At 50.0% G+C, this 20,832-nt stretch overlaps 1 protein-coding gene across 1 annotated transcript in view; it reads left to right on the top strand.

The window, feature by feature from the left end:
* Positions 1-20,832, top strand: part of ITGA9 (integrin subunit alpha 9) — a gene marked incomplete at its 5' end in the record, with an annotated part of 281,034 nt that overhangs the window by 240,585 nt on the left and 19,617 nt on the right. The window contains 3 exons of the mRNA XM_080674008.1: positions 3,934-4,059; positions 5,808-5,927; positions 10,522-10,623. Coding sequence (XP_080530134.1) covers positions 3,934-4,059; positions 5,808-5,927; positions 10,522-10,623 — 348 coding nt within the window. The remainder of the gene's footprint in view (positions 1-3,933; positions 4,060-5,807; positions 5,928-10,521; positions 10,624-20,832) is intronic.

The following is a 20,832-nucleotide window of genomic DNA, read 5'->3' as shown; positions in this document are numbered from 1 at the left end:
CTCTACCTTCATTGTGGTGGTAGTTATGTGGGTGATTTCATTTGTCAAAAATTCATCAAACTGGACCCATAAGATACAGTTGGTTGAGCGTCGCCCTGTGCACCAAAAGGTTGCCAGTTCGATTCCTGGACAGGGCATACGCCTGGGTTGCAGTTTAGATCCCTGGCCAGAGCACATTCAGAAGGCAGCTCGTCTCTCTCTCTCTCTCTCTCTCTCTCTCTCTCTCTCTCTCCTTCCCACCCTCTCTTCCTCTCTCTAAGCATGTCCTCAGGTGAGGATTAGGAAAAATAATTTTTTTAAAGATCTGTGCATTTTAGTGGATGTAAATTTTACCTCAATAAAAAGTTGTAATAATGAATTCAACAATATCTACTTAATAATATTTAACTTAATCAGGTAGGTGCATACTGTAGTCCCCCCTTATTTGTGGTTTCGCTTTCCATAGTTTTAGTTACCCACATGGTCAACCATGACCCAAAAATATTAAATGGAAAAATTCAGAAATCAACAATTCATCAATTTTAAAATGCACACTGTTCTGAATAGTGTGATAAAATCTTGAGCCGTCCAGCTCCATTCCACCCGGGACATGAATCACCCCTTTGCCTAGCGCAGTGGTCAGCAAACTCATAGTCAACAGAGCCAAATATCAACAGTACAACGATTGAAATTTCTTTTGAGAGCCGAAAACTGACTTCTGCGCATGGGCCACGAAGTTTCAATCGCACTGTACGTGTGCGTCCGCACGTGGTGTTTTGTGGAAGAGCCACACTCAAGGGGCCAAAGAGCCGCATGTGGCTCACGAGCCGCGGTTTGCCGACCACTGGCCTAGCGTATCCACGCTGCCTATGTCACCTGCCTGTTAGTCACTAGTAGCCGTCTTGGTTATTAGATTGACTGTCCTGGTGTCACGGTGCTGTGTTCAAGTCACCCTTATATAATAACTAGTCACCCAGTGCACGAAATTCATGCGTGGGGGAGTGTGTCCCTCAGCCTGGCCTGCACCCTCTCCAATCTGGGACCCCCTGTGGAATAGGGCCTAAACTGGCAGTCAGACATTCTTCTCGCAATCTGGGACCACTGGCTCCTAACTGCTCACCTGCCTGCCTGCCTGATCGCCCCTAACCACTCTGCCTGCCGGCCTGCTCACCCCCAACTGCCCACCCCCCACCGGCCTGCTCGTCCACAACTGCCTGCCCCCCGCTGGCCTGATCGCCCCCAACTACCTTCCCTGCTGGCCTGCTTGCCCCCAACTGCGCCCCCCCCCCCCCCCGGCAGCCTGCTTTCCCTGAACTGCACCCCCCTGCCGGCCTGCTCGCCCTCAACTGCCCTCCCCTCCTGGCCTGATTGCCCCTAACCGCCTCTGCCTCAGCCTTACCACCATGGCTTTGTCCAAAAGGACATCCAGAAGGTCTCCTGGTCTAATTAGCATATTATACTAATAGATGGCCCCAAAGTAGTGATGCTGGCAATTCAGATGTGCCAAAGAAAAGTTGTAAAGTGCTTCCTTTAAGTGAAAGGTATGTATGTAAAGGGAAAAACAGTATACACAGCGTTCGGTACCAAACACAGCCTCGGGCACCCCATGGGGGGTGTTTGGAATTTATCCACCATGAATAAAGAGGGACTGCTGTACTTAAAATTATATATGAATAATATATTGCCCTGGCCAATGTTGCTCAGTGGTTAGAGTGTTTACCTGTGCACCCAAGGGTCGAAGGTTCCATTCCCAGTCAAGGGCACGTACCTGGGTTGTAGGTTTGATTCCCAGCCCTGGTCGGGATGTGTGCATGAGGCAGCCAATTATTGTGTCTCTCTCACATCGGATATTTTTCTCTCACATCAGTGTTTTTCTCTCTCTCTCTCTCTCTCTCTCTCAAAAACAAAAAAGTCAATGGGATAAATATCCTCAGGCGAGAATTACAAACAACAACAACAAAAAAGAATAACATTCATTTATACCACCCTTCCCATTCACACATTTCACGAAAGGATGTTAGGTACTTGTACATCTTTCAAGATCAGTGCCCATTACTAAGCCGCTCTTCAGCTGACAGTTTTCCAGAGCCTGTCTTCAGTTTGTCCAATTTACTTGAGATACAGAACATGGTGGGCCCATGTTTAGTGCTGAAATGTCACTGAAAGACACCGCCGTTTGAAGAACATTGCAGCACTTGTGTTCCTCATTTGTCTGATAAGTAATTACTAATGATCCGCACTCCATAAGCAACTTGTATTTTGCTTTCGGAAATGAGCTTTCCAGTATTCATCCCAGCTTACAACCATTGCACCCCAGGAATAATCACCAAATGTGTATTAAATCGCATTGCTTCCTTCCCATTAATTCCCTCCAGTGACTTCTGAAAGCATCCAAAACCAACTGGTGGAAGTATTTCAGGCCGGTGTATCTTCCCAGATTTTGTGGTTCAAATAAAGTAATTGAGAAAATACCGAATTATGAGATACTTTTAAAGAATAATAAGTCGTAAACTGTGAGATATTTGTAAAGGCAACACTCTTTTCTAATAATCCATTTGAGGAAATATATCTTCATCTCGTTTATGTTCAGGCCTATACTGCAAAGTAAATCCTGGCATATATGTTCAGACCAAAGGTAAAATAGAGATTAATTTAGCACATTTGGGGGTCTTATAGTACATTATTAAAAGATGAACATTGTTAACTTACATTAGAAGTTTCTTTATGTAAACATTTTAAACTAAACCTACCATGAAAGAGAAGTTGAAAAATTATTCAATAAATTCAAACCATACACTGTATCGTACTCCAGGGCATTAGAGATAGGAGAGTTTAAACAGATGATTCTGGTTATAGGGTGGAATTGTAAACACAATCCTAAATTATGAATTGTTAATTATTAATATTGCTAGTTGGCCTTAAGCTTCAACCAGGGTGATATGATACTATATAAAGACCTTGTTTTTTTTTCAGCAACTCCTCAACGTAGACATTAAAAATAACTTTGTTCTTAGGGAAATCAACATGGAAGAGTGTACACCAGCCGTGGGCAAACTACGGCCCGCGGGCCGGATCCGGCCCGTTCGGCTGTTCTATCCGGCCCGCGGAGCCAAAAGAGCGGAGGGTTCTCTTGCTCTCCCCTCCGCTCCTTTACTTTGAATTTATATTAGTTCACACAAACACTCCATCCATGCTTTTGTTCTGGCCCTCCGGTCCAGTTTAAGAACCCATTGTGGCCCTCGAGTCAAAAAGTTTGCACACCCCTGGTGTACACCGTTGTCTTTGGTTTCTTTTGGTTTCAATGTTCTGTTGCTCAGCACCATTGCTGTTGCTGCCAGAAGCAAAATCCGGTAACTCGCCAAGGGCTCGCTGGGCATATCACTCCTGTGCGGCTCAGTGCGGTGGCTGCGAGACTCGAGAGGGTTGTACCGCACTCTTGGGGTTCCATGGAACACAGTTTGAAAACCTCTGGCAGTGGGCTTTCCATAAAGGTTGGGTCTCAGAAGACCTGGGTTCAAAACCTATATTCTGGACGCAGTGATGGTTGGCAAGTGACTTAACCCGCGTCTCATTTCCTCCTCCAGAGAAGTAGCACGAATGCTTCGCGCTCTCGGAGTTGTAAAAGTGCTTGTAAATGTGCCTTGGAAACCACGAGGTGTAGGTCTGTTTTGTTCCTTGAGACCTTCTGTTTCCTAGGCACATGTCATTTGCATGTTGAGGGCCATCTCCTCTCACTTGTTTAAGGACTGAGAGCCACACTTCCTGTTGTTGGGTCATGTCGATGCTACTGCCTCTGCGTTGCAGCTCCCCCCACCCCCCCGACTGTCCACTGGAGCACGGACAAGGGGGCCGGTTGGCTTTGGGCTTGGCTGCTGCCACCTCTTCAGTAAGAGATTCCGTGCTCACGATCCATTCTCGGGTGGACCGCTCTGACAGATGCCTTTTCCTTTTCAGGTGGGCCAGGAGAAGGGAAACTGTTCCTTCCAGAAAAACCCGACCCCCTGCATCATCCCTCAAGAACAAGAAAATATCTTCCACACTATCTTTGCTTTCTTCACAAAGTCTGGAAGAAAAGTCTTGGTGAGAATTTGCTTTCTGGTTGGGTCCCCGTGGGAGGTCCTCGCTAGGAAGGCAAGCCTGAGAGGCGAGTTCTGCTTGGCATGTCTTAGTCCCCAAATCTGGCTTTAATCAGTTGTCTTCGAAAGTCACCGGGACTTGTGGTCAGCTCCTGTTTTTCAGCCCGAGGTTTCCATCAGAGTGTTAAGTTGACATTTCAAGTTCCATTGCCCGGCACAGGGAAAGCCTTTGCAACCCACCACGCACAAAGTAGTAAATCTTTTCTCCACCGAGAAGGAGTCTAATCGAGAGGGATGCTCCTTGTACAACCACTTTGGAAAACTGCTGGGCAGTATCTGTTAACGCTAAAGATATCTGTATCCTGTGACCCAGGAATTCCACTCCCGGTGTATCCCCAAGAGAAATGAGTACTTGTGTCCCCCAAAAGGCATGGACGAGAAGCACAGTCATTTTATTACAGCTGAAAGCTGGGAACAGTCCAAACGTCCATCAACAGGAGAGTGTGTAGACAGTCGTGGTGTCGCCGTCCACGGGAGTATTACAGAGCAATAGAAATTGCTGCACGCACAGCACGAATGACTCTCGAACACGTGATATTTGGGTGGCAGAGCTGGAGACCAAAGGACATATATGCCACTGACATGACGTTTAGCAAGAGCAAAACTATCAGTGGCGATGGAGGGCAGGATAGTGGTTACTTTCAGAGAAATAGCCATAGGAGGGGGCCCGAGAGAACCTGCTTAGGTGCTGGACATGTTCTACATCTTGATCCGGGTGTGAACATAGGTAAAAATATAGCCAGATGGACCCTTCAGATGTAATCTGTTTGCTGTTTGTAAATTATACCCCTATTTTTTATGCTTTTAAAGCAAAGCCCCCTTCTCCCATATCGTTGGTCCCGTCTCTTTAGCTTCTTTTTCCGGCCTAGCCACCCCTCATACGCATTTCTATCCCTGTAGAAGATGTAGGGCTGTTTGCCGCTTGGCATGCTGGGTGTGTGTTTTTTACTTCCCTAGTGCTGATGATACGTCTATTTTCTAAAGCACTTAGAATTGTTAGGAGTAGTGATATCTGGCTGTTTGGTGCAACTCTGTTTTACCCCCCACATGAAGCATCATGAAGGTATGTGTGTACATTTTGGACCCTACAGTACCAAAGAGAATTCCTCTTTTGTAACTTAAATTTGGAATGTAGGTTTTTGGGGGGTTTTTTTGTTGTTGTTTTGTGGGGGTTTTTTTGGTGATTCACATATTGTCTTGGTCCAACATGTGTTTTTCTTTGCTCCTGTGTTTTCTTGAGTCATCTGACTCCTTAGCCCTCGAATCTGCCCTCCCTAAAAACATGGGCATGAAAGTGTATTTGCCGCTGCACAGGCAGATATTCCATGATGTAGGAAATACATCTTGTGTTCTGTTCTCATAAGAAAAACACTTTCGGAATATGTAAATGTGTTTGTTTTTAAAAACAATTATTTCTTTCTTGCAAACTCCAGTTTTTTAGTAACCAGTGGGCTGCCTTCTCCCAGTTGCTTGACTTGAAGGCCTGTTCTGGTGCCTACTGGGCAGGAAATCCCTTCATTGCCCTCTGGTGGCAAGAAGGAGTGATCGCATCTTCCCGTGCCGTTCCTCTGCCTGGAGTGGTCTTAGTCACCGGGATAGAAGCATGTGGAGCCTTCTGCTCCATCAACTGCCGTGCATCTGTCTTTGCTCTTGCTGCCGTTTGCCAGTCCTCTGCTTTTCTTTTCTTCTCAGGACTGTGAAAAACCAGGAATCCCTTGCCTGACGATGCACTGTAACCTGAGTGCCCTTGCTAAAGAAGAAAGCCGTGCTATAGACGTCTACATGCTGCTGAACACAGAGATACTGAAGAAGGTAAGTCCTGAGCCATTGCACCCGTGAGGTTCACTGAAAAGCATCCGGATGGGTCTCTCTCTTCCACAACGCTCTTGGCCGGTACCCGTGGGAATTCTGCCGGAGGAGGCCAGGGGGAAACACGAGGCTCGCTATTCAAAGTGTGGGCCAAGGATCCGCAACAGCACCTCCCCCTGGGAGGAGGTTGGCCATGCAGAATCTTGGACTCCACCCCACACCTGCTGAGTCAGCACCTTCATTTTAACAGGCTTCTTGGTTCGCACATTTTTCTCTGGCTTTCGCTGGTGTCTGAATCACCTGGAGACCTCGTTAAAATGCAGATCCCTGCGGGGTGGAGCCTGAGATGCTGTCATTCCAACAAGTTCCCTGGTGATGCCAATACTGTGGGTCTGGGGACCACATGTTACACAAGGGGTTGGCAGACCTTCTCTGTAAAGGACCAATAGTAAATATTTGAGACCTGTGGGGCCATACAGTCTTTGGCCACTGCTCATCTCTGCCATTGTGTCGTGAAAGCAGCCATAGGCGGTACTCAACCAAATGAGTGTGGCTGGGGTCTAGTGAAACATCCTACAAAAACAGGCAAAGGGCGGGGTTTGACACGTGAGTTGTAGTCTGTGACCCAGGTTTAAAATATATTTTATTGATTTTTTTACAGAGTGAAGGGAGAAAGAGAGGGATAGAGAGTTAGAAACATCGATGAGAGAGAAACATCAATTAAGTTGCCTCCTGCACACTTCCTACTGGGGATGTGTCTGCAACCAAGGTACATGCCCTTGACCAGAATCGAACCTGGGACCCTTCAGTCCACAGGCTGACGCTCTATCCACTGAGCCAAACTGGTCAGGGCACTGTGACCCGGGTTTAGATGCCACCTTGTTTCAGAGAAGTCCAACTTTTGAACCTCAAGTCACTTTGCTATTGTGAGTTTATCAAAAGTGGTTCATAGCCCGGCCAGTGTGGTTCAGTGATTGAGCGTCGACCTATGAACCATGAGGCCATGGTTCAATTGCCTGGGTTGCAGGCTCGATCCCCAGTGGGGGGCATGTAGGAGGCAGCCAATCAATGATTCTCTCTCATCACTGATGTTACTATCTCTCTTTCCCTCTCCCTTCCTCTCTGAAATCAATACAAATATATATATTTTAAGTTCATAAAAAAAAAAAATACCTCTGCCAGTGAATGAGTGGCCCTTTAAGAAATCATACAAATTCGCTCTGATTTGTTTTGACAGAAGAGCTGCTGAGTAGGAAAAGCCACATCCAACAAGATGCTTTAAAAATAATCACATGCGAAGATAACACTAAATATGCATGTTAAGCACAGAGATTCTATTTATTTTCCTTTGGCAAAACTAAACATGTCAGTCCGCATAAGCCTGTCGGTGTGCAAATGAATGTCCTTAGGAAAGTCATTCCGGGATTATTTTCTCAATTAGGCATGGCCGTCCCACGCTGACCTGAGAAGTCACGGGCCCTGGGGAATCAGGATGTTCTCCCCACATTCCGTGTGGAGCCGGTCAGCCCCCACACACCCAGGGAGAGCCACCCACAGTCCCACTTGCTCTGGTTTCCCTGGGAGGGAAATGGGTTTGGGGCACCTTGGGGTCACATAGTAGAGCTTCCCCTGAAAAGGGACAGAGTTGCGAGGGGCCCAGGCATGAGTTAGAGCACCCCTGGCATCGTGTGGTCCCAGAAGGGGGTCTGGAAGCCCCGCATCCCTGCAGGTGCCTCCCTGGCCTGGGTCGCCAGGTCAGGTGACAGACTACGATGGTAGAGACGTACCCAGCCTGTCTGTGTTCTTGACAAATGGGCCTGGGGTCGGTTTTATTCCCCGCTGTCGGCCGAGCCCTGGCATGGGCACTGGTGGCGGGAAACCGCTCTGATCCCTCCTTCACCCTGAACCAACGTGGCTGCCCCTTGCACTTCGGTCATTTGTCCTTAACCTACAGGCCAGGCCTCCCGCCTTCCTTGTACCCAACTCTGTGGCCTGACCTTCTGCATCTCCCTCTCTCTCAGGGATCCGTGGAGACCCTTTGCCAAGCAGCATGCCCCACTGACTCTGTCCCCAAGGGTCACCTGGTCCAGTCTGCACCCTAAGAGAGCAGAAAGCCAGGGGGTGACTTCTGCGGGTGTTGGAGGGTCATTCTCCCTGCAGATGCCTTTTCAGCAGCAATTCCAGGCCTAGAAGGAGGCTGACCTGGAGGCCAGATGGGGCCCAGCTGCTCCAGGTGCTTGGAATGTGGTGTCGGGGCCACAGCCCACCCCCCTTGGGAGAGGAACGCGAGTGGCTCCAGGAGCCCCCCGCTCCCTGAGGATGTGGGGCGGCGCCAGCCTTGTGGTTTGCCTGGGCCTCCAGTGTGTTTATTTTCCTTTGACCTCAAGGTCTGGCCCCAGACAAGGGAATTTGAGGTTTTCTTGTTTTGACCTTAAGTTTTCATGTGAAATGTGGGATCTGATTTTTTTAATTACCAGAGGATTTGGATTTCTTTGAAAGGGTTCTTGTCCTGCAGCCACCAAGGCCTGTGCTGGGGCAATTCCCTCACAGCTCAGCCTCTAACCCAGGGGTGGGCAAACTTTTTGACTCGAGGGCCACAATGGGTTCTTAAACTGGACCGGAGGGCCGGAACAAAAGCATGGATGGAGTGTTTGTGTGAACTAATATAAATTCAAAGTAAAGGAGCGGAGGGGAGAGCAAGAGAACCCTCCGCTCTTTCGGCTCCGTGGGCCAGACAGAACAGCCGAACGGGCCGGATCCGGCCCGCGGACCGTAGTTTGCCCACGGCTGCTAACCTGACAGTGAGCCTCCTTATGATGGTTATTATTATGGTCATGATTAACACCTGAGATGATGGTGACACTTATTATCCCAGATTTAAAATGCAGTCTATCCTGACACATAAACCCCCACATTTATAAAACTATGAAACGTGGTGGAAGATTATTTGCATACAAAAGTATTCGCTGCTTCATGGGAGCGACCTGCAGCAGTACCTTTGAGTGACAAGCTTCCCAGAGCGTTTAAAATAGGTTTTATTGCTGCCCTAGCTGGTTTGGTTCAGTGGATAGAGCATCAGCTTGCAGATGGAAGGGTTGCGGGTTCGATTCCGGTCAAGGGCGTGTACCTCGGTTGCAGGCTCAATCCCCCGGCCCTGGTCAGGGGCGAATGGGATGCAACCAGTCAATGTGTCTCTCTCACATGGATGTTTCTCTCTCTGTCTCTCCCCGTCCCTTCCACTCTCTGTAAAAATCCACAGAAAAATATCTTCAGGTGAGGAGTAAATATATATATATATGTTTTATAGTTTTTTAAAAAAATAATAATCCATGCATAACTCCCAGGTCAAGTACACATGCCATGTGTCCTTCCAGGAAGGTCTCTGCGGTTTCTTTGTCGGAGCTGAGCAAAGCCCCCCCCGGAACTGCCTCCTGTAGAGAGTTCTGCACTTTAGTTCTGGGCAGTGGGTTTCGCCAGCTGTGGGGCAGAGCTGGCATCCCTTACGTGTCTCCTTGAGCGGCAGGCAAGCTGAGCAGATGTGGGTGGGGGCGCTGCATGACACCTTGATGGCAGCGCCCCAGCCACGCCCACAGGGGGATGCTGAGTGCTCCGGGGGCCTGCCCCCTGTTTCCACGGCCGAAGCCAGGCCGCCTCTCCGCTCCACAGCTCATCCATCCACTGGCCCGCGGTTCTGGCCCTTTCCTACGCCATATTTTGCCAACCCCTGTCTTTTTCCAAATTCCTTCTCCATCCCTGCCTGGGAGCCGTGTTCTCCTTTTCTGGATCCGTGGCTCTAACTCTGAGCCCACCCCGGGCCCCTGTCTCTTCGGGCCACAGGTAGGGGTCCTCAAACTTTTTAAACAGGGGGCCAGTTCACTGTCCCTCAGACCATTGGAGGGCCGGACTATAGTTTAAAAAAAAAAAAAAAAACTATGAACAAATTCCTATGCGCATTGCGGGCCTGGGATGAGTTGGCTGCTAAGCAGGACAGGCAGCGGCACCCGGCGGGCCGGATAAATGTCCTCAGCGGGCCGCATGTGGCCCGCGGGCCGTAGTTTGAGGACCCCTGGAACGTATACGCCGATGCTTCCTGCTTCCTCACGTCTTTCCATGTTTCATGGCTTTGAACCCAAAACATCTTCATTTAGGAGCAAAGAAAGAGTTAAGAGTAACTCCTGGGAAGGGTTGGAGGGTTGTGGTCAGGGCAGGAAGATGCCTGAGAATGTAAATCAGCTGCCTGCTGTGGACTGCCAGGCCTGGGTTTGTCTTACACCGATCAAGCTGTATTTATTCTCTGCTCTTCGTGACTACGTCCATATCAATACCCAAATGCCTGGCTCTTGGCGCCTGGAAACCACAGCACACAAGCTATGGCAGACGCCTTCGTTTTCCCGCCTCCACCGGGATATGAAGGCATTCTCCAGGGAGGCTGGAGGTCTCTGCCTGGGTGGGGGCCCGGGCTGGGGAGGCATCTGATGCAGGGATACAGTTTCTGTCCGGTCCGCAGGGAATCTTGGCATTTCGGTTCCATGCTGCCTGGTCCCCAGCCATGGTCCCTGGAAGAGCTGATGGTGAGTCGTGCCGTTTCCTCTTGCAGGACAGTTCGTCTGTCATCCAGTTCATGACCCGGGCCAAGGTGAAAGCGGACCCCGCCCTGAGGGTGGTGGAGATAGCCAACGGGAACCCAGAGGAGATGATGGTGAGTCAGCCCCTGCCTGCCCTCCCCCCCCCCGCCACCTCCACCCCCTCTCCCCCTCTCCCTCTCTCCCTCTCTCCCTCTCCCCCTCTCTGGGACCGCCCTCCTCGGAGGGTGAGGGAATCTGGGTGACTTGGTGCTGGAATCTGAGGGTAAACATCATTTCTGAGCCAAGAGGCTGGCTTTGTGGTAGGCCCAGGACCATGCCTGCCTCGGCTCCCGGCCCCCGGGGAGGACTTCTGCGGCCTGCTCTTGTCGGGATAGCATTGTTCTTTAGGAATCCATCCTGAAGTGAAGGCTCCCTGCTATGACCAGCCAAAGGAAAAATAGTCTGGAAGGACCCTTGACAGGGCTTGGGTTTCCACTCTGAAGCCAAGGCTATTTTTATCCTCCGCAGACCTTTCCCTGAAACCTCAGCTGCCTTCCCCATGAAATCGCTCCATGGGTTAGCCCTGGAGGAAAACAAGTCGTCCCAATAGCTCAGAGAGGTCGCATCCAAATCGCCAAGTCCTAGAGCAGGGGTGGGCAAACTTTTGGACTCGAGGGCCACCATGGGTTCTTAAACTGGACCGGAGGGCCGGAACAAAAGCATGGATGGAGTGTTTGTGTGAACTAATATAAATTCAAAGTAAAGGGTGGAGGTGAGAGCAAGAGAACCGGATAGAACAGCCGGATCCAGCCCGCGGGCCATAGTTTGCCCACGGCTGGACTAGAGCCTTCTCTTCCGTTCCCACCTACCCCCTGGTTCTCCATAAAAGGCAGTAGGCTCGCAGGCCTCAGAGACGTACAAGTTGTGGCCACCAGGACGCTTGGTAGGGGAGAGGCTGGAGGAGAAGTGTGGCCTTGCTGCCTTTTCCTGGGGCGCAGAGGGGAGGCTCACCCTTTGACACCCACACTCAGCTCCCAGGCGCATGGGAAGGGGAGACAGCAGCCTGTGCACTGGTTTTGCCCATGAGCCGGGCGAGGATGCCACCTTTTTGCATCTCCTTCCCCGGAATTTGCCTTGCCTCAAGGGAGACTTGGCTCTCTGACCCTCTCTTGGAAGAGTCCGTGCTGCTGGGACCAATTTACAGAAGTGGTATGTTCATACAGATTTTTTATTTACAAAAAAAAAGAAAAAAAATAGGCCCTCGCCGGTTCGGCTCCATGAATAGAGCATCAGCCCGAGGACTGAAGGGTCCTGGGTTCGATTCCAGTCAAGGGCACATACCTCGGTTGCAGGCTCAACCCCCAGCCCTGGTCAGGATGCGTACGGGAGGCAACCCATCGATGCATCTCTCTCACATCGATGTTTCTCTCTGTCTCTCCCCCTCTCTTCTCTAAAAATCAATGGGAAAATATGTTCGGGTGATGATTAAAAAAAAAAAAAAAAAAAAAAAAAAGATTGTTAACTTATTTTCTGATAACAGTGGAGACACCACATGTCTAAATGTTAGGATGGGATTGGGCCAAAGCCCATCCTGTAAGACCCTGGTTGGAAAGGGTCCAAGTAGAAATCAGTCTCTAGGGACCTCAGTGACGTCTCAGTCCTGCTGCCGGTGGTGGTGAATGGGCCACGGGCCACCAGCTGGGACAGAAGGACTTCTGTGTGAACCTGTGGATGGTGAGGAAGTCAAAGCTGCCTAGGACCTGGCCGATCGGGCTCAGCGTGGGGAAGGCCTGTCAGATGCCCAGCTTTCCTCCTCTCTCCACACTGGGGACCCATCCACACAGTCGCTTTACTAATAGAAAGCGAATGGGATGGGGTGGGGTCACGCTGGGATCCATCACTGCCAACGTCCCGTTTTCCTGGCAGGTGCAGTATGTCAGGCTGGCTGGTGCCTTTTCCTCCCTGCCTTTGGGCCACGTCACTGCTAATTCAGACCTTCGCCCAGAATGTGAAGGAGAATGGTGATCCACCGCTCACTGTCATAGCGCTGGTTAGAGAGTCTTCTAGAGCAGGTGTCCTCAAACTACGGCCCGCGGGCCACATGCGGCCCGCCGAGGACATGTATCCGGCCCGCCGGGTGCCACTGCCTGTCCTGCTTAGCAGCCGACTCGTCCCAGGCCCGCAGTGCGCATAGGAATTTTTTCATAGTTTTTTTTTTTTTTTTTTTAACTATAGTCCGGCCCTCCAACAGTCTGAGGGACAGTGAACTGGCCCCCTGTTTAAAAAGTTTGAGGACCCCTGTTCTAGAGTGACATACACGTCTGGGATGTTCTGGTGGACCACAGTGTTCCCAGCCAAGAGCTCATGGAAGCGTCCTGGCGGTGTAGCTCAGTTGGTTAAAGCGCCCTCCGGATAGGCCAAGGTTGCCGGTTCGATCCCTGGTCAGGGCACATAAAGAATCAACCAATGAACGCGTAAATAAGTGGAACAGCAAATTAATGTTCTCTCTTTGTCTCTCTCACTTCCTTCCTCTCTCTCTTAAAAAAAAAAAAAAAAAAAAAAAAACAGTACATTTTTTTAAAGAGCTAATGGAAGTCATTAACAGGTTCCCCACAGGTGGAATCCCTTGTGTAGATGATTTGTTTTAAATCTATCACTGCGAACATGGCCCTCGATTTTCTGGAACACTGAGCAGTGTGTGGGGTGCAGGAAGGCATTGCTTAACATCCTATTGTTGGATAGTGAGTCATCTGTACACCCCCAAAACGCCACTTCCATTCCTTACTGTTCCATTTCGAGCGCTGGGGTGATGTTTTCACTATTGAGCGTTCTTTGGAGGAAGCTGTCATTGCAACTGATTTTTCAGTACTCCCAAGAAAAACGGAACACCAGCGTCACCCACAGTGCCTGCCCCCCTCTCCCTCCGTGCCCTGACGAGGCTTTTTCAGTCCAGGAGCTCCGATGACGTTCTACCACCTGTCAGGAAATACAGGGGGAAAAAATCTCTGAGAAGGAAGGTTTGCCTTTTTAGAACAGACACGGTCTTTCCTGCGTGATCCTTCCAAATGCCTGGCTCTTTGTCGGTCGTTCCTCTGAGGGGAAATTTCCATAGAGGGTAGCACCAAATTTAAATCAGGCAAAACGCCACCGGATTTTAGATGAGGCCCCAAATGGTTACTGCTTTGGAATGAACAGGAAATGTGCTTGCAGCTGGTATCGAGCAGGATGGGGATGAGAAGAGGAAACAATCGTGTGGGTTTTAATTTATCTTCATTGTATAAAGTATTACAGATGTCCCCCCTTCTTTTCCCGTTGACCCCCCTCCACCCTGCACCTGTCCCTCCCAGGCCTTCACCACACTATTGTCTGTGTCCATGGGCTATGCATACATGCACAGAAGTTTCCCGGTTAACCTCTCCCCACACACCCCTCCACCCCCACCTTCCCTCTGAGATTCGTCAGTCTGTTCCATGCTTCTGTGTCTCCGGATCTATTTTGTTTATCGGTTTATTTTGTTCGTTAGATTCCACATAACAATCAGCTTTTTAATCACATCAGGTCTACATGGTGGTCAGCTGAGCTGATAGGGAAATCCAGTAACTTCCCTTGGGAGCCTTTGTGTCTTATCTTCTTAGGCCATGGGATGAGTCGTGCTGTACAGAGCATGTAGGTCTTGAGGCATTTGCGCTGCTTATTAAGAAATCTGGGTGTTAGCGTGTGTCCGAGACCAACCCCACCAAGCTGACTTGGCTTTGTATAGACCAGCTTTGGGCAAACTACGGCCTTCGGGCCGGATCCGGCTCTTCTATCCGGTTCTCTTGCTCTCCCCTCCGCTCCTTTACTTTGAATTTATATTAGTTCACACAAACACTCCATCCATGCTTTTGTTCCGGCCCTCCGGTCCAGTTTAAGAACCCATTGTGGCCCTCGAGTCAAAAGGTTTGCCCACCCCTGCTATAGACCCAAGCCTGAGAGTCCCAGGTGAGACCTGGGGGGCAGCATTAGATGCCAATACTGTGTTGAATTTCCAGGGTCTAGTCAACCCAACCTTCTTAATTTCGGGGAGAGTTGCCAACAACGGAGGTTAGACATTTCCCCAGGGCCAACCAGGAATCTACAGGCCCCGTTCTGTTACTGCGAGTACCACCCACACTTCCTTCTCAAGCCGAATGAGGAGCTTAGATGAATCACCTAGCAAATCCATCTTCTTGATATTTTAGAATGGCAGAATGTATGAGAAACACAAGAACAGAGTAAGTCCTTGGCACGTGGAGTTCGTGCACAGGGTGAGGTCTTAGGTGCAAGAAGGTGGCCAGGCCGGCTCTGTCTCATTTGGGCAGAACCAGGTGGATGAGAAGGACACCTGGTAGCTCTCAGAATTGCCAGGAAGGCTGGAGAACCAGAAGGGGGGTGTAAGAGGAGTCAAAAAACTGGGGGGCCAGGACCACGGGCTCAGTGAGGCCACAGGAAGAGCCCGGCCCATGCCCTGGACACAGCCATCCCTGGGTTCCCGTCCCCAGGGAGAGCCGGTCACTGGCATTTCTGGCGATTGTAGCGTAGCCTCGCCCGGAGACGCACACAGGAGGAGGCCCCAGCACGATACGTGGGTTCAGCACGAGGCTGCTGGAAAGTGACATCTGTCCTTCCCACGTGCTTCTCCAATACCGAGGGTCAGTATCTGGCCGGCCAACCCCCGGCTCTCCTTAGGGCTCCCATCTGAGCTCGAGTCCTTGTTCACCATCTCAACCACTGCATTGGCACTAACCTTGGGGCAAGCTGCATCGTCTTGATGCAAAGCCCTTGCCTGGTGCGCCCACCATTCAGTTACTAGTGGGTCTCACTGCACGAAAACATGGCAAGGACAGCATGGTCCTTTGACGGAATTATCTCCCATCGCTCTCACATCATCCCTGTGAACTGGGCATTATTGCTCCCATTTTCTCTTGGGGAAACGGAGGCTCCAGGAGGCGAGGAGACCACCAGCCAGAGGCGCCACAGCGTATCAGCGGAAGAGCAGCCCTGCCCATTTGCAAGACCCGAGTCTTCCCTGATCCCTCGTCCCTCTGTCCTGTGCCGTCCCGTCGCCCCGCGCCCACACGCAGTGAGAGGCGTTCTGAGCAGGAGGTCAGAGTCACAGTCTTGGATGGTAGACAGCTGGCCCTTTGTCTCGGGAGCGCCCTTGGCTCTGGTAGCCTCAGAAGCACATCGTGTTCAGACTGAGATGTCTGTTGATTCTGGAACGCGTCCCTTTGTGGCCAGGTCCCTCCGCAGATGCAACCTACTCATCGAGAGGAGGATCAGGGCTCCTCCAGGGACCCGGACAGCTTGAGGTCAATGCGCGGCATTCTCCTCCTCCCTTTAAAGAACGGTTCTGAGGATTCGCAAGAGGAATAGAAATAAAACCTCTCGGCCCAGGGCTTGGCACATCGTAAGTGCTCGACAAATGGGACCCATTCTTGTCAACAAAGGAATTAGCACCAGCCCAGCTTATTCCTCTGCAAATTCTAACAGGTCGAGGAATTTCTGGACCGGGGTCCCGGGCAGGCATGGGCGAGGTTGACATCTGTTTATCTCAGCGCAGACTTGCAGTGTTGATCTTGCCAGATGCACAGTTTATTTTCTGCTCATTGATGTTGTCTCCAGAAGCCTCCCAGCTCCCCCCTCTTCCCCTCCTCCCCCCCCCCCCCCAGCTGATGTGCTCTCTGGAAGCTGTGTTCTGAGAGCAATTTAAGATATGGTTGGTTGGCTCAGTGGATAGAGCGTCGGCCTGCAGACTCAAGGGTCCAGGGTTAGGTTCCGGTCAAGGGCATATACCTTGGTTGCGGGCACTTCCCCAGTGGGGGGTGTGCAGGAGGCGGCTGATCAATGCTTCTCTCTCATCCATGTTTCTAACTCTCTATCCCTCTCCCTTCCTCTCTGTAAAAAATCAATAAAATATATTTAAAAAAAAAGATATGGTTGGGCTGAGAACATTTCTCCCAGGCCCCACGCCCCTCCCCGCACCCCCTCCCCAGCTATTAGGTGTCATCAGAAGCAGGTGAAAATGACCTTTCATTGTCCCAGATGCTCTTCTCTTTCCACTTCTTATTTGGCTGCAGAGAGGGTCTTGCTGCTGTAATTGACCTCTAGCCCATTGACCCTCCCCTGGTGTGGGTGTGGGTGGTGGTACTGACTGAACTGACCCCCCAGTTTGGGACAGTGGGCCCCATTGTGGTCATGCCCTCGGGCCTTATGGAGACCAGAGCATTTCTAGCTGTGACATTAGGCATAGTTCCAATGGTCAGAATGTGGAAGCTTCTAGAAACACAGAAGTGAATCAAGCCCTGGGGTTTAGGTTCGCCAGCTGCCTTGGCCTGGAAGTGGGCTCCTGCTTGTTTCCTGACGCCAGCTTGCCAACTTCAGGTGCGTTAGGCTCTACAGCGGCAGGCAGGAGGCCCAGCGCCTGGGCAGGGCCATCACCCCCAGCTGATGTCTGTCCGCCTCGAAGGCTCTGTTGAAGCAAATCCTCATGCTCCTCGTTTTCTTGTTCTAGGTCAGTGGTCGGCAAACTCGTTAGTCAGCAGAGCCAAATATCAACAGTACAACGATTGAAATTTCTTTGGAGAGGCAAATTTTTTAAACTTAAACTTCTTCTAACGCCACTTCTTCACAATAGACTCGCCCAGGCCGTGGTATTTTGTGGAAGAGCCACACTCAAGGGGCCAAAGAGCCGCATGTGGCTTGCAAGCCGCAGTTTGCCGACCGCGGTTTTAGGTGTTGGCATCCAACACATAAGCCCTCCAGCTTCAGACCACAGCCATGCCAGCATCCATCCCGTCGCTGGTCAGAACCTCTGCCTTCCCCATCTGTCTGCCTCCTACCACCCTCTCAGACTATCAGGACCCCGCCCCCTTCACCCTCACTCTTTTTTCTCTTTTCATACCAGAAGCATGGCTCTCCCCTGGGAAACCACTAGCCCTGCAACCCTCTTACTGGGGCTGTTTGTTCCTTGAGCCCCCACCTAAAGTTCTCCCTTCTAATGTACATCTATTTTGCAGCTAGAGGCCTCTTTGCGACCATGTCACTCCCCTGCTGAAAACCCTCCACGGCTTTCCCATTTTCTTAAGATATCTATATATATAAAAGCCTAAGCGACCATTACAACCAAATGACCGGAACTGGAACAACCAGTCAACCAGTCGCTATGGCACACTGACCACCAAGGGGCAGACGCTCAATGCAGGAGCTGCCTCCTGGTGGTCAGTGCGCTCCCACAGACAACCTCCTGCGGCCCCTCCACGCGGCTGGCCCCTCCCTGCCCACAACTGGCTGGCCAACCCCTGCAGTCCCTCCCCCCGCCGCCAGCCGCCACCCCGCCCCCGTAGGCCTTGATAACCAGCCAAGCCAAGGGACTCCACCTGTGCACGAATTCGTGCACCAGGCCTCTAGTAGCATATAATTCTTACTGTGGCTGCAGCCTTGCCTATCTCTCCAGCCTCATCTTGAACAACTTCCTTCCTCTGGCTTCTGGTTCAACCTGTTTGTGCCAACCTCACTGTTACCCCTGCCTCCCTCATTCCTGCCACAAGGATTTTGCACATGCTGTTCCTTCTCCTTGGAATGATATTCCCTCCCCTCTCTGACGATGTCATTAATTAACATCTGCTTACCCTCTAACTCTCAACTCAAGCTGTTCAGCACGGAACGCTTTCTGACTGCCATGCCTGTCTCAGGCTTTTATAACCAGGAGCCTCTCCCTGGGGCCACTTTCCAGGGTTACACTTTTGTGTGTATGTACCTGTCTGGCCAGTATTGTCTATAAGCAAAAAGCTTCAGAGAGCAAAGACTGCCTGTTTTACTCATCAAGGACTCCCCACAGTCTTGGCAATAGTAAGTGCTACAGGTACATTTGTCAAAAGGATGAATGGACAGATGGGTGGATGGATGGACCAACAGATGAGTCGGTGGATAGGCAAGTGGATAAATGGATGGCCAGGACTTCTCCCAAAGAAATAACATTTGCAGATATATCTTTGCAGTAGAGAGAGGAGAGGCACAGAGACTCCAGCTTCCAATCCCATCTTCTCTTGGGTTGCAGACTGAGTCACATCCATGCTTCATCTGACATTATGGTAGACAACACTGACCTCATTCATTTGTGCATTCATGAGTCACGGCATGCATCCCTGCCGTGGTGTTTGTGACAGGAGAGTGTGCACTTGACCCCTTGTTCTAGAGCAGGCGTGGGCAAACTACGGCCCGCGGGCCGGATCCAGCTGTTCTATCCGGTTCTCTTGCTCTCCCCTCCGCTCCTTTACTTTGAATTTATATTAGTTCACACAAACACTCCATCCATGCTTTTGTTCCGGCCCTCCGGTCCAGTTTAAGAACCCATTGTGGCCCTCGAGTCAAAAAATTTGCCCACCCCTGTTCTAGAGGAACTCACAGTTTGCTGGAGTCTGTAGACAGGAAGATACATCATTACCTTTCAGTGAGAAGAACTTAGAACTGGGACTATGAAGCGCTCACTGTGGCTTTAAAACTAAGCTTTGTGGAGCTGGGGGGCGGTCCCTTGAGTTGGCTCAGGGGTGGCTGGGGCTGGGGTGGAAGTGGGGTTGAGGGGACAGGCTTGGGAGGGGGCTGAGCAGGCAGGGCTCCGGCTGCCCATCTTTACAGCCAGAGAACCCACATTTTTCTGTTTTATACATTGAGATGCTCCAGGAGGGTTTTTCTGCTAAAAGCGTTGGAAATTGCCATGTTTCCAGAAGCTCAGAGAATGATTAATTCTGCTGAAGAGAGGCGTGGGCAGGCTTTTTGGAAGAGGGGGTGCTGGGGCAGAGCCTCTCTTCTTAATTTTGTCTAACTTGGCTCTCAATGCTTAGTTAAAAACATTTTTAATAGTAAGAAATAGAAACGAGAAAAACAACCATAATCTCAGAAACCTCCTTTTACTTTTAAATGTTTCTACTGTGTGTGTGTGTGTGTGTGTGTTTTGCAAAGCTGAAGTCTTCTATATATTAAGTTGATATCCTGATTTCTTCACTTACCATTAGAATATTTATTATTTCCCCCATGTTACTATCACATTTTCAAAGAATTTGAAACGTGGATACCAGGCAAAAAGATGTCCCACCAGGCATCTTGGAGCATCCTCTGTCCCTTTCTCCTTGAGTGTGGCCACGGCCCAGCAGCACTGGCCTGCCAGCGCTTATTGTACATGTAGCGTCTCAGACCCCAGCCTGCCTGGCTGTTCAGAATCCGCCCTGTGATCGGGTTCCTGTGGCCTCATACACGATTACAGTTGAGAACAGCGCTGGTGTCATGGGCCTGCTTGACCTTCTAGGACCCAGCTTCAGTGAAGTTACATGTTAACCCATAGGAGATGATAACTTATAAACGACTTTTGCCAGAAAAGGCGAAAATGATTTCTGTCTGGCTAAAAATATAATACAAAGGGTTATATAAACTATAATATATACCTCTCGGGAATTAACGAGTTTTGTATCCAGTTTCAGAATTCTTTTGTTTGTTTGTTATTCCGTGACTACCCATTTACAGTTGTGCTTATAGAAAATAATACAATAATTAATAATACGAAAATAAATTCTGGCCCAGCCAGCATGACTCTGTGGTTGAGCATCGATCTATCAACCAGGAGGTCACAGTTTGATTCCAAGTCAGGGCACATGCCCGGGTTGCGGACTCAATCCCCAGTGGGGAGCGTGTAGGAGGCAGCCAGTCGCTGATTATCTCTCATCATGGATGTTTCTATATCTCTCTCCCCCTCCCTTCCTTACGGAAATCAATAAAAATACATTTTAAAAAAATAAATTCTGCATTTCTGGTGCTCACCACCATCAACCTACTTTTGCCCCACCCCATAGTCAGATCCTTCTTTGAACTGCCTTTACCCTCCTGCTGATTCCCATAGTAATGAATTAAATGCGTCTTTAACATTTATTCGCTCTATTTTTACTAGAATATGAGAGTCATGTTTTACGTTTCTGAAAATCATACTTTGAGAGCCAGATTTATCATCACCGTTTTCAGTAGCTCTGTGGTATTCCCCTTCCTGAGTGATCATGACTTACTTATCTGTTGCCCTATGGTTGGACATTAAGAATACTTCTACTTCTGCACCAATTCAATTCTGCAGCGACCCTCTTTGAGTAGAAAACTTTTCCTGTTTGGGGTAAATGTTTAAGTGCAGAACTAACTCATGGATCAAAGGGGTAGGAACAGCTCTAGCCAATCTGGATAGAGTGTTGTCCCAAGGACTGAAGGGTTGCAGGTTCGATTCCAGACAAGGGCACGTACCTCAGTTACAGGCTTGATCCCCAGGCAGGAGGCAACCAATCAATGTG

This window comes from Plecotus auritus (genome assembly GCF_963455305.1).
Source record: "Plecotus auritus genome assembly, chromosome: 6".
Taxonomy (NCBI): Eukaryota; Metazoa; Chordata; class Mammalia; order Chiroptera; family Vespertilionidae; genus Plecotus; species Plecotus auritus.
Note: the sequence above shows the minus strand (reverse complement) of the source record. Positions and strands in the feature narration are given on the sequence as shown.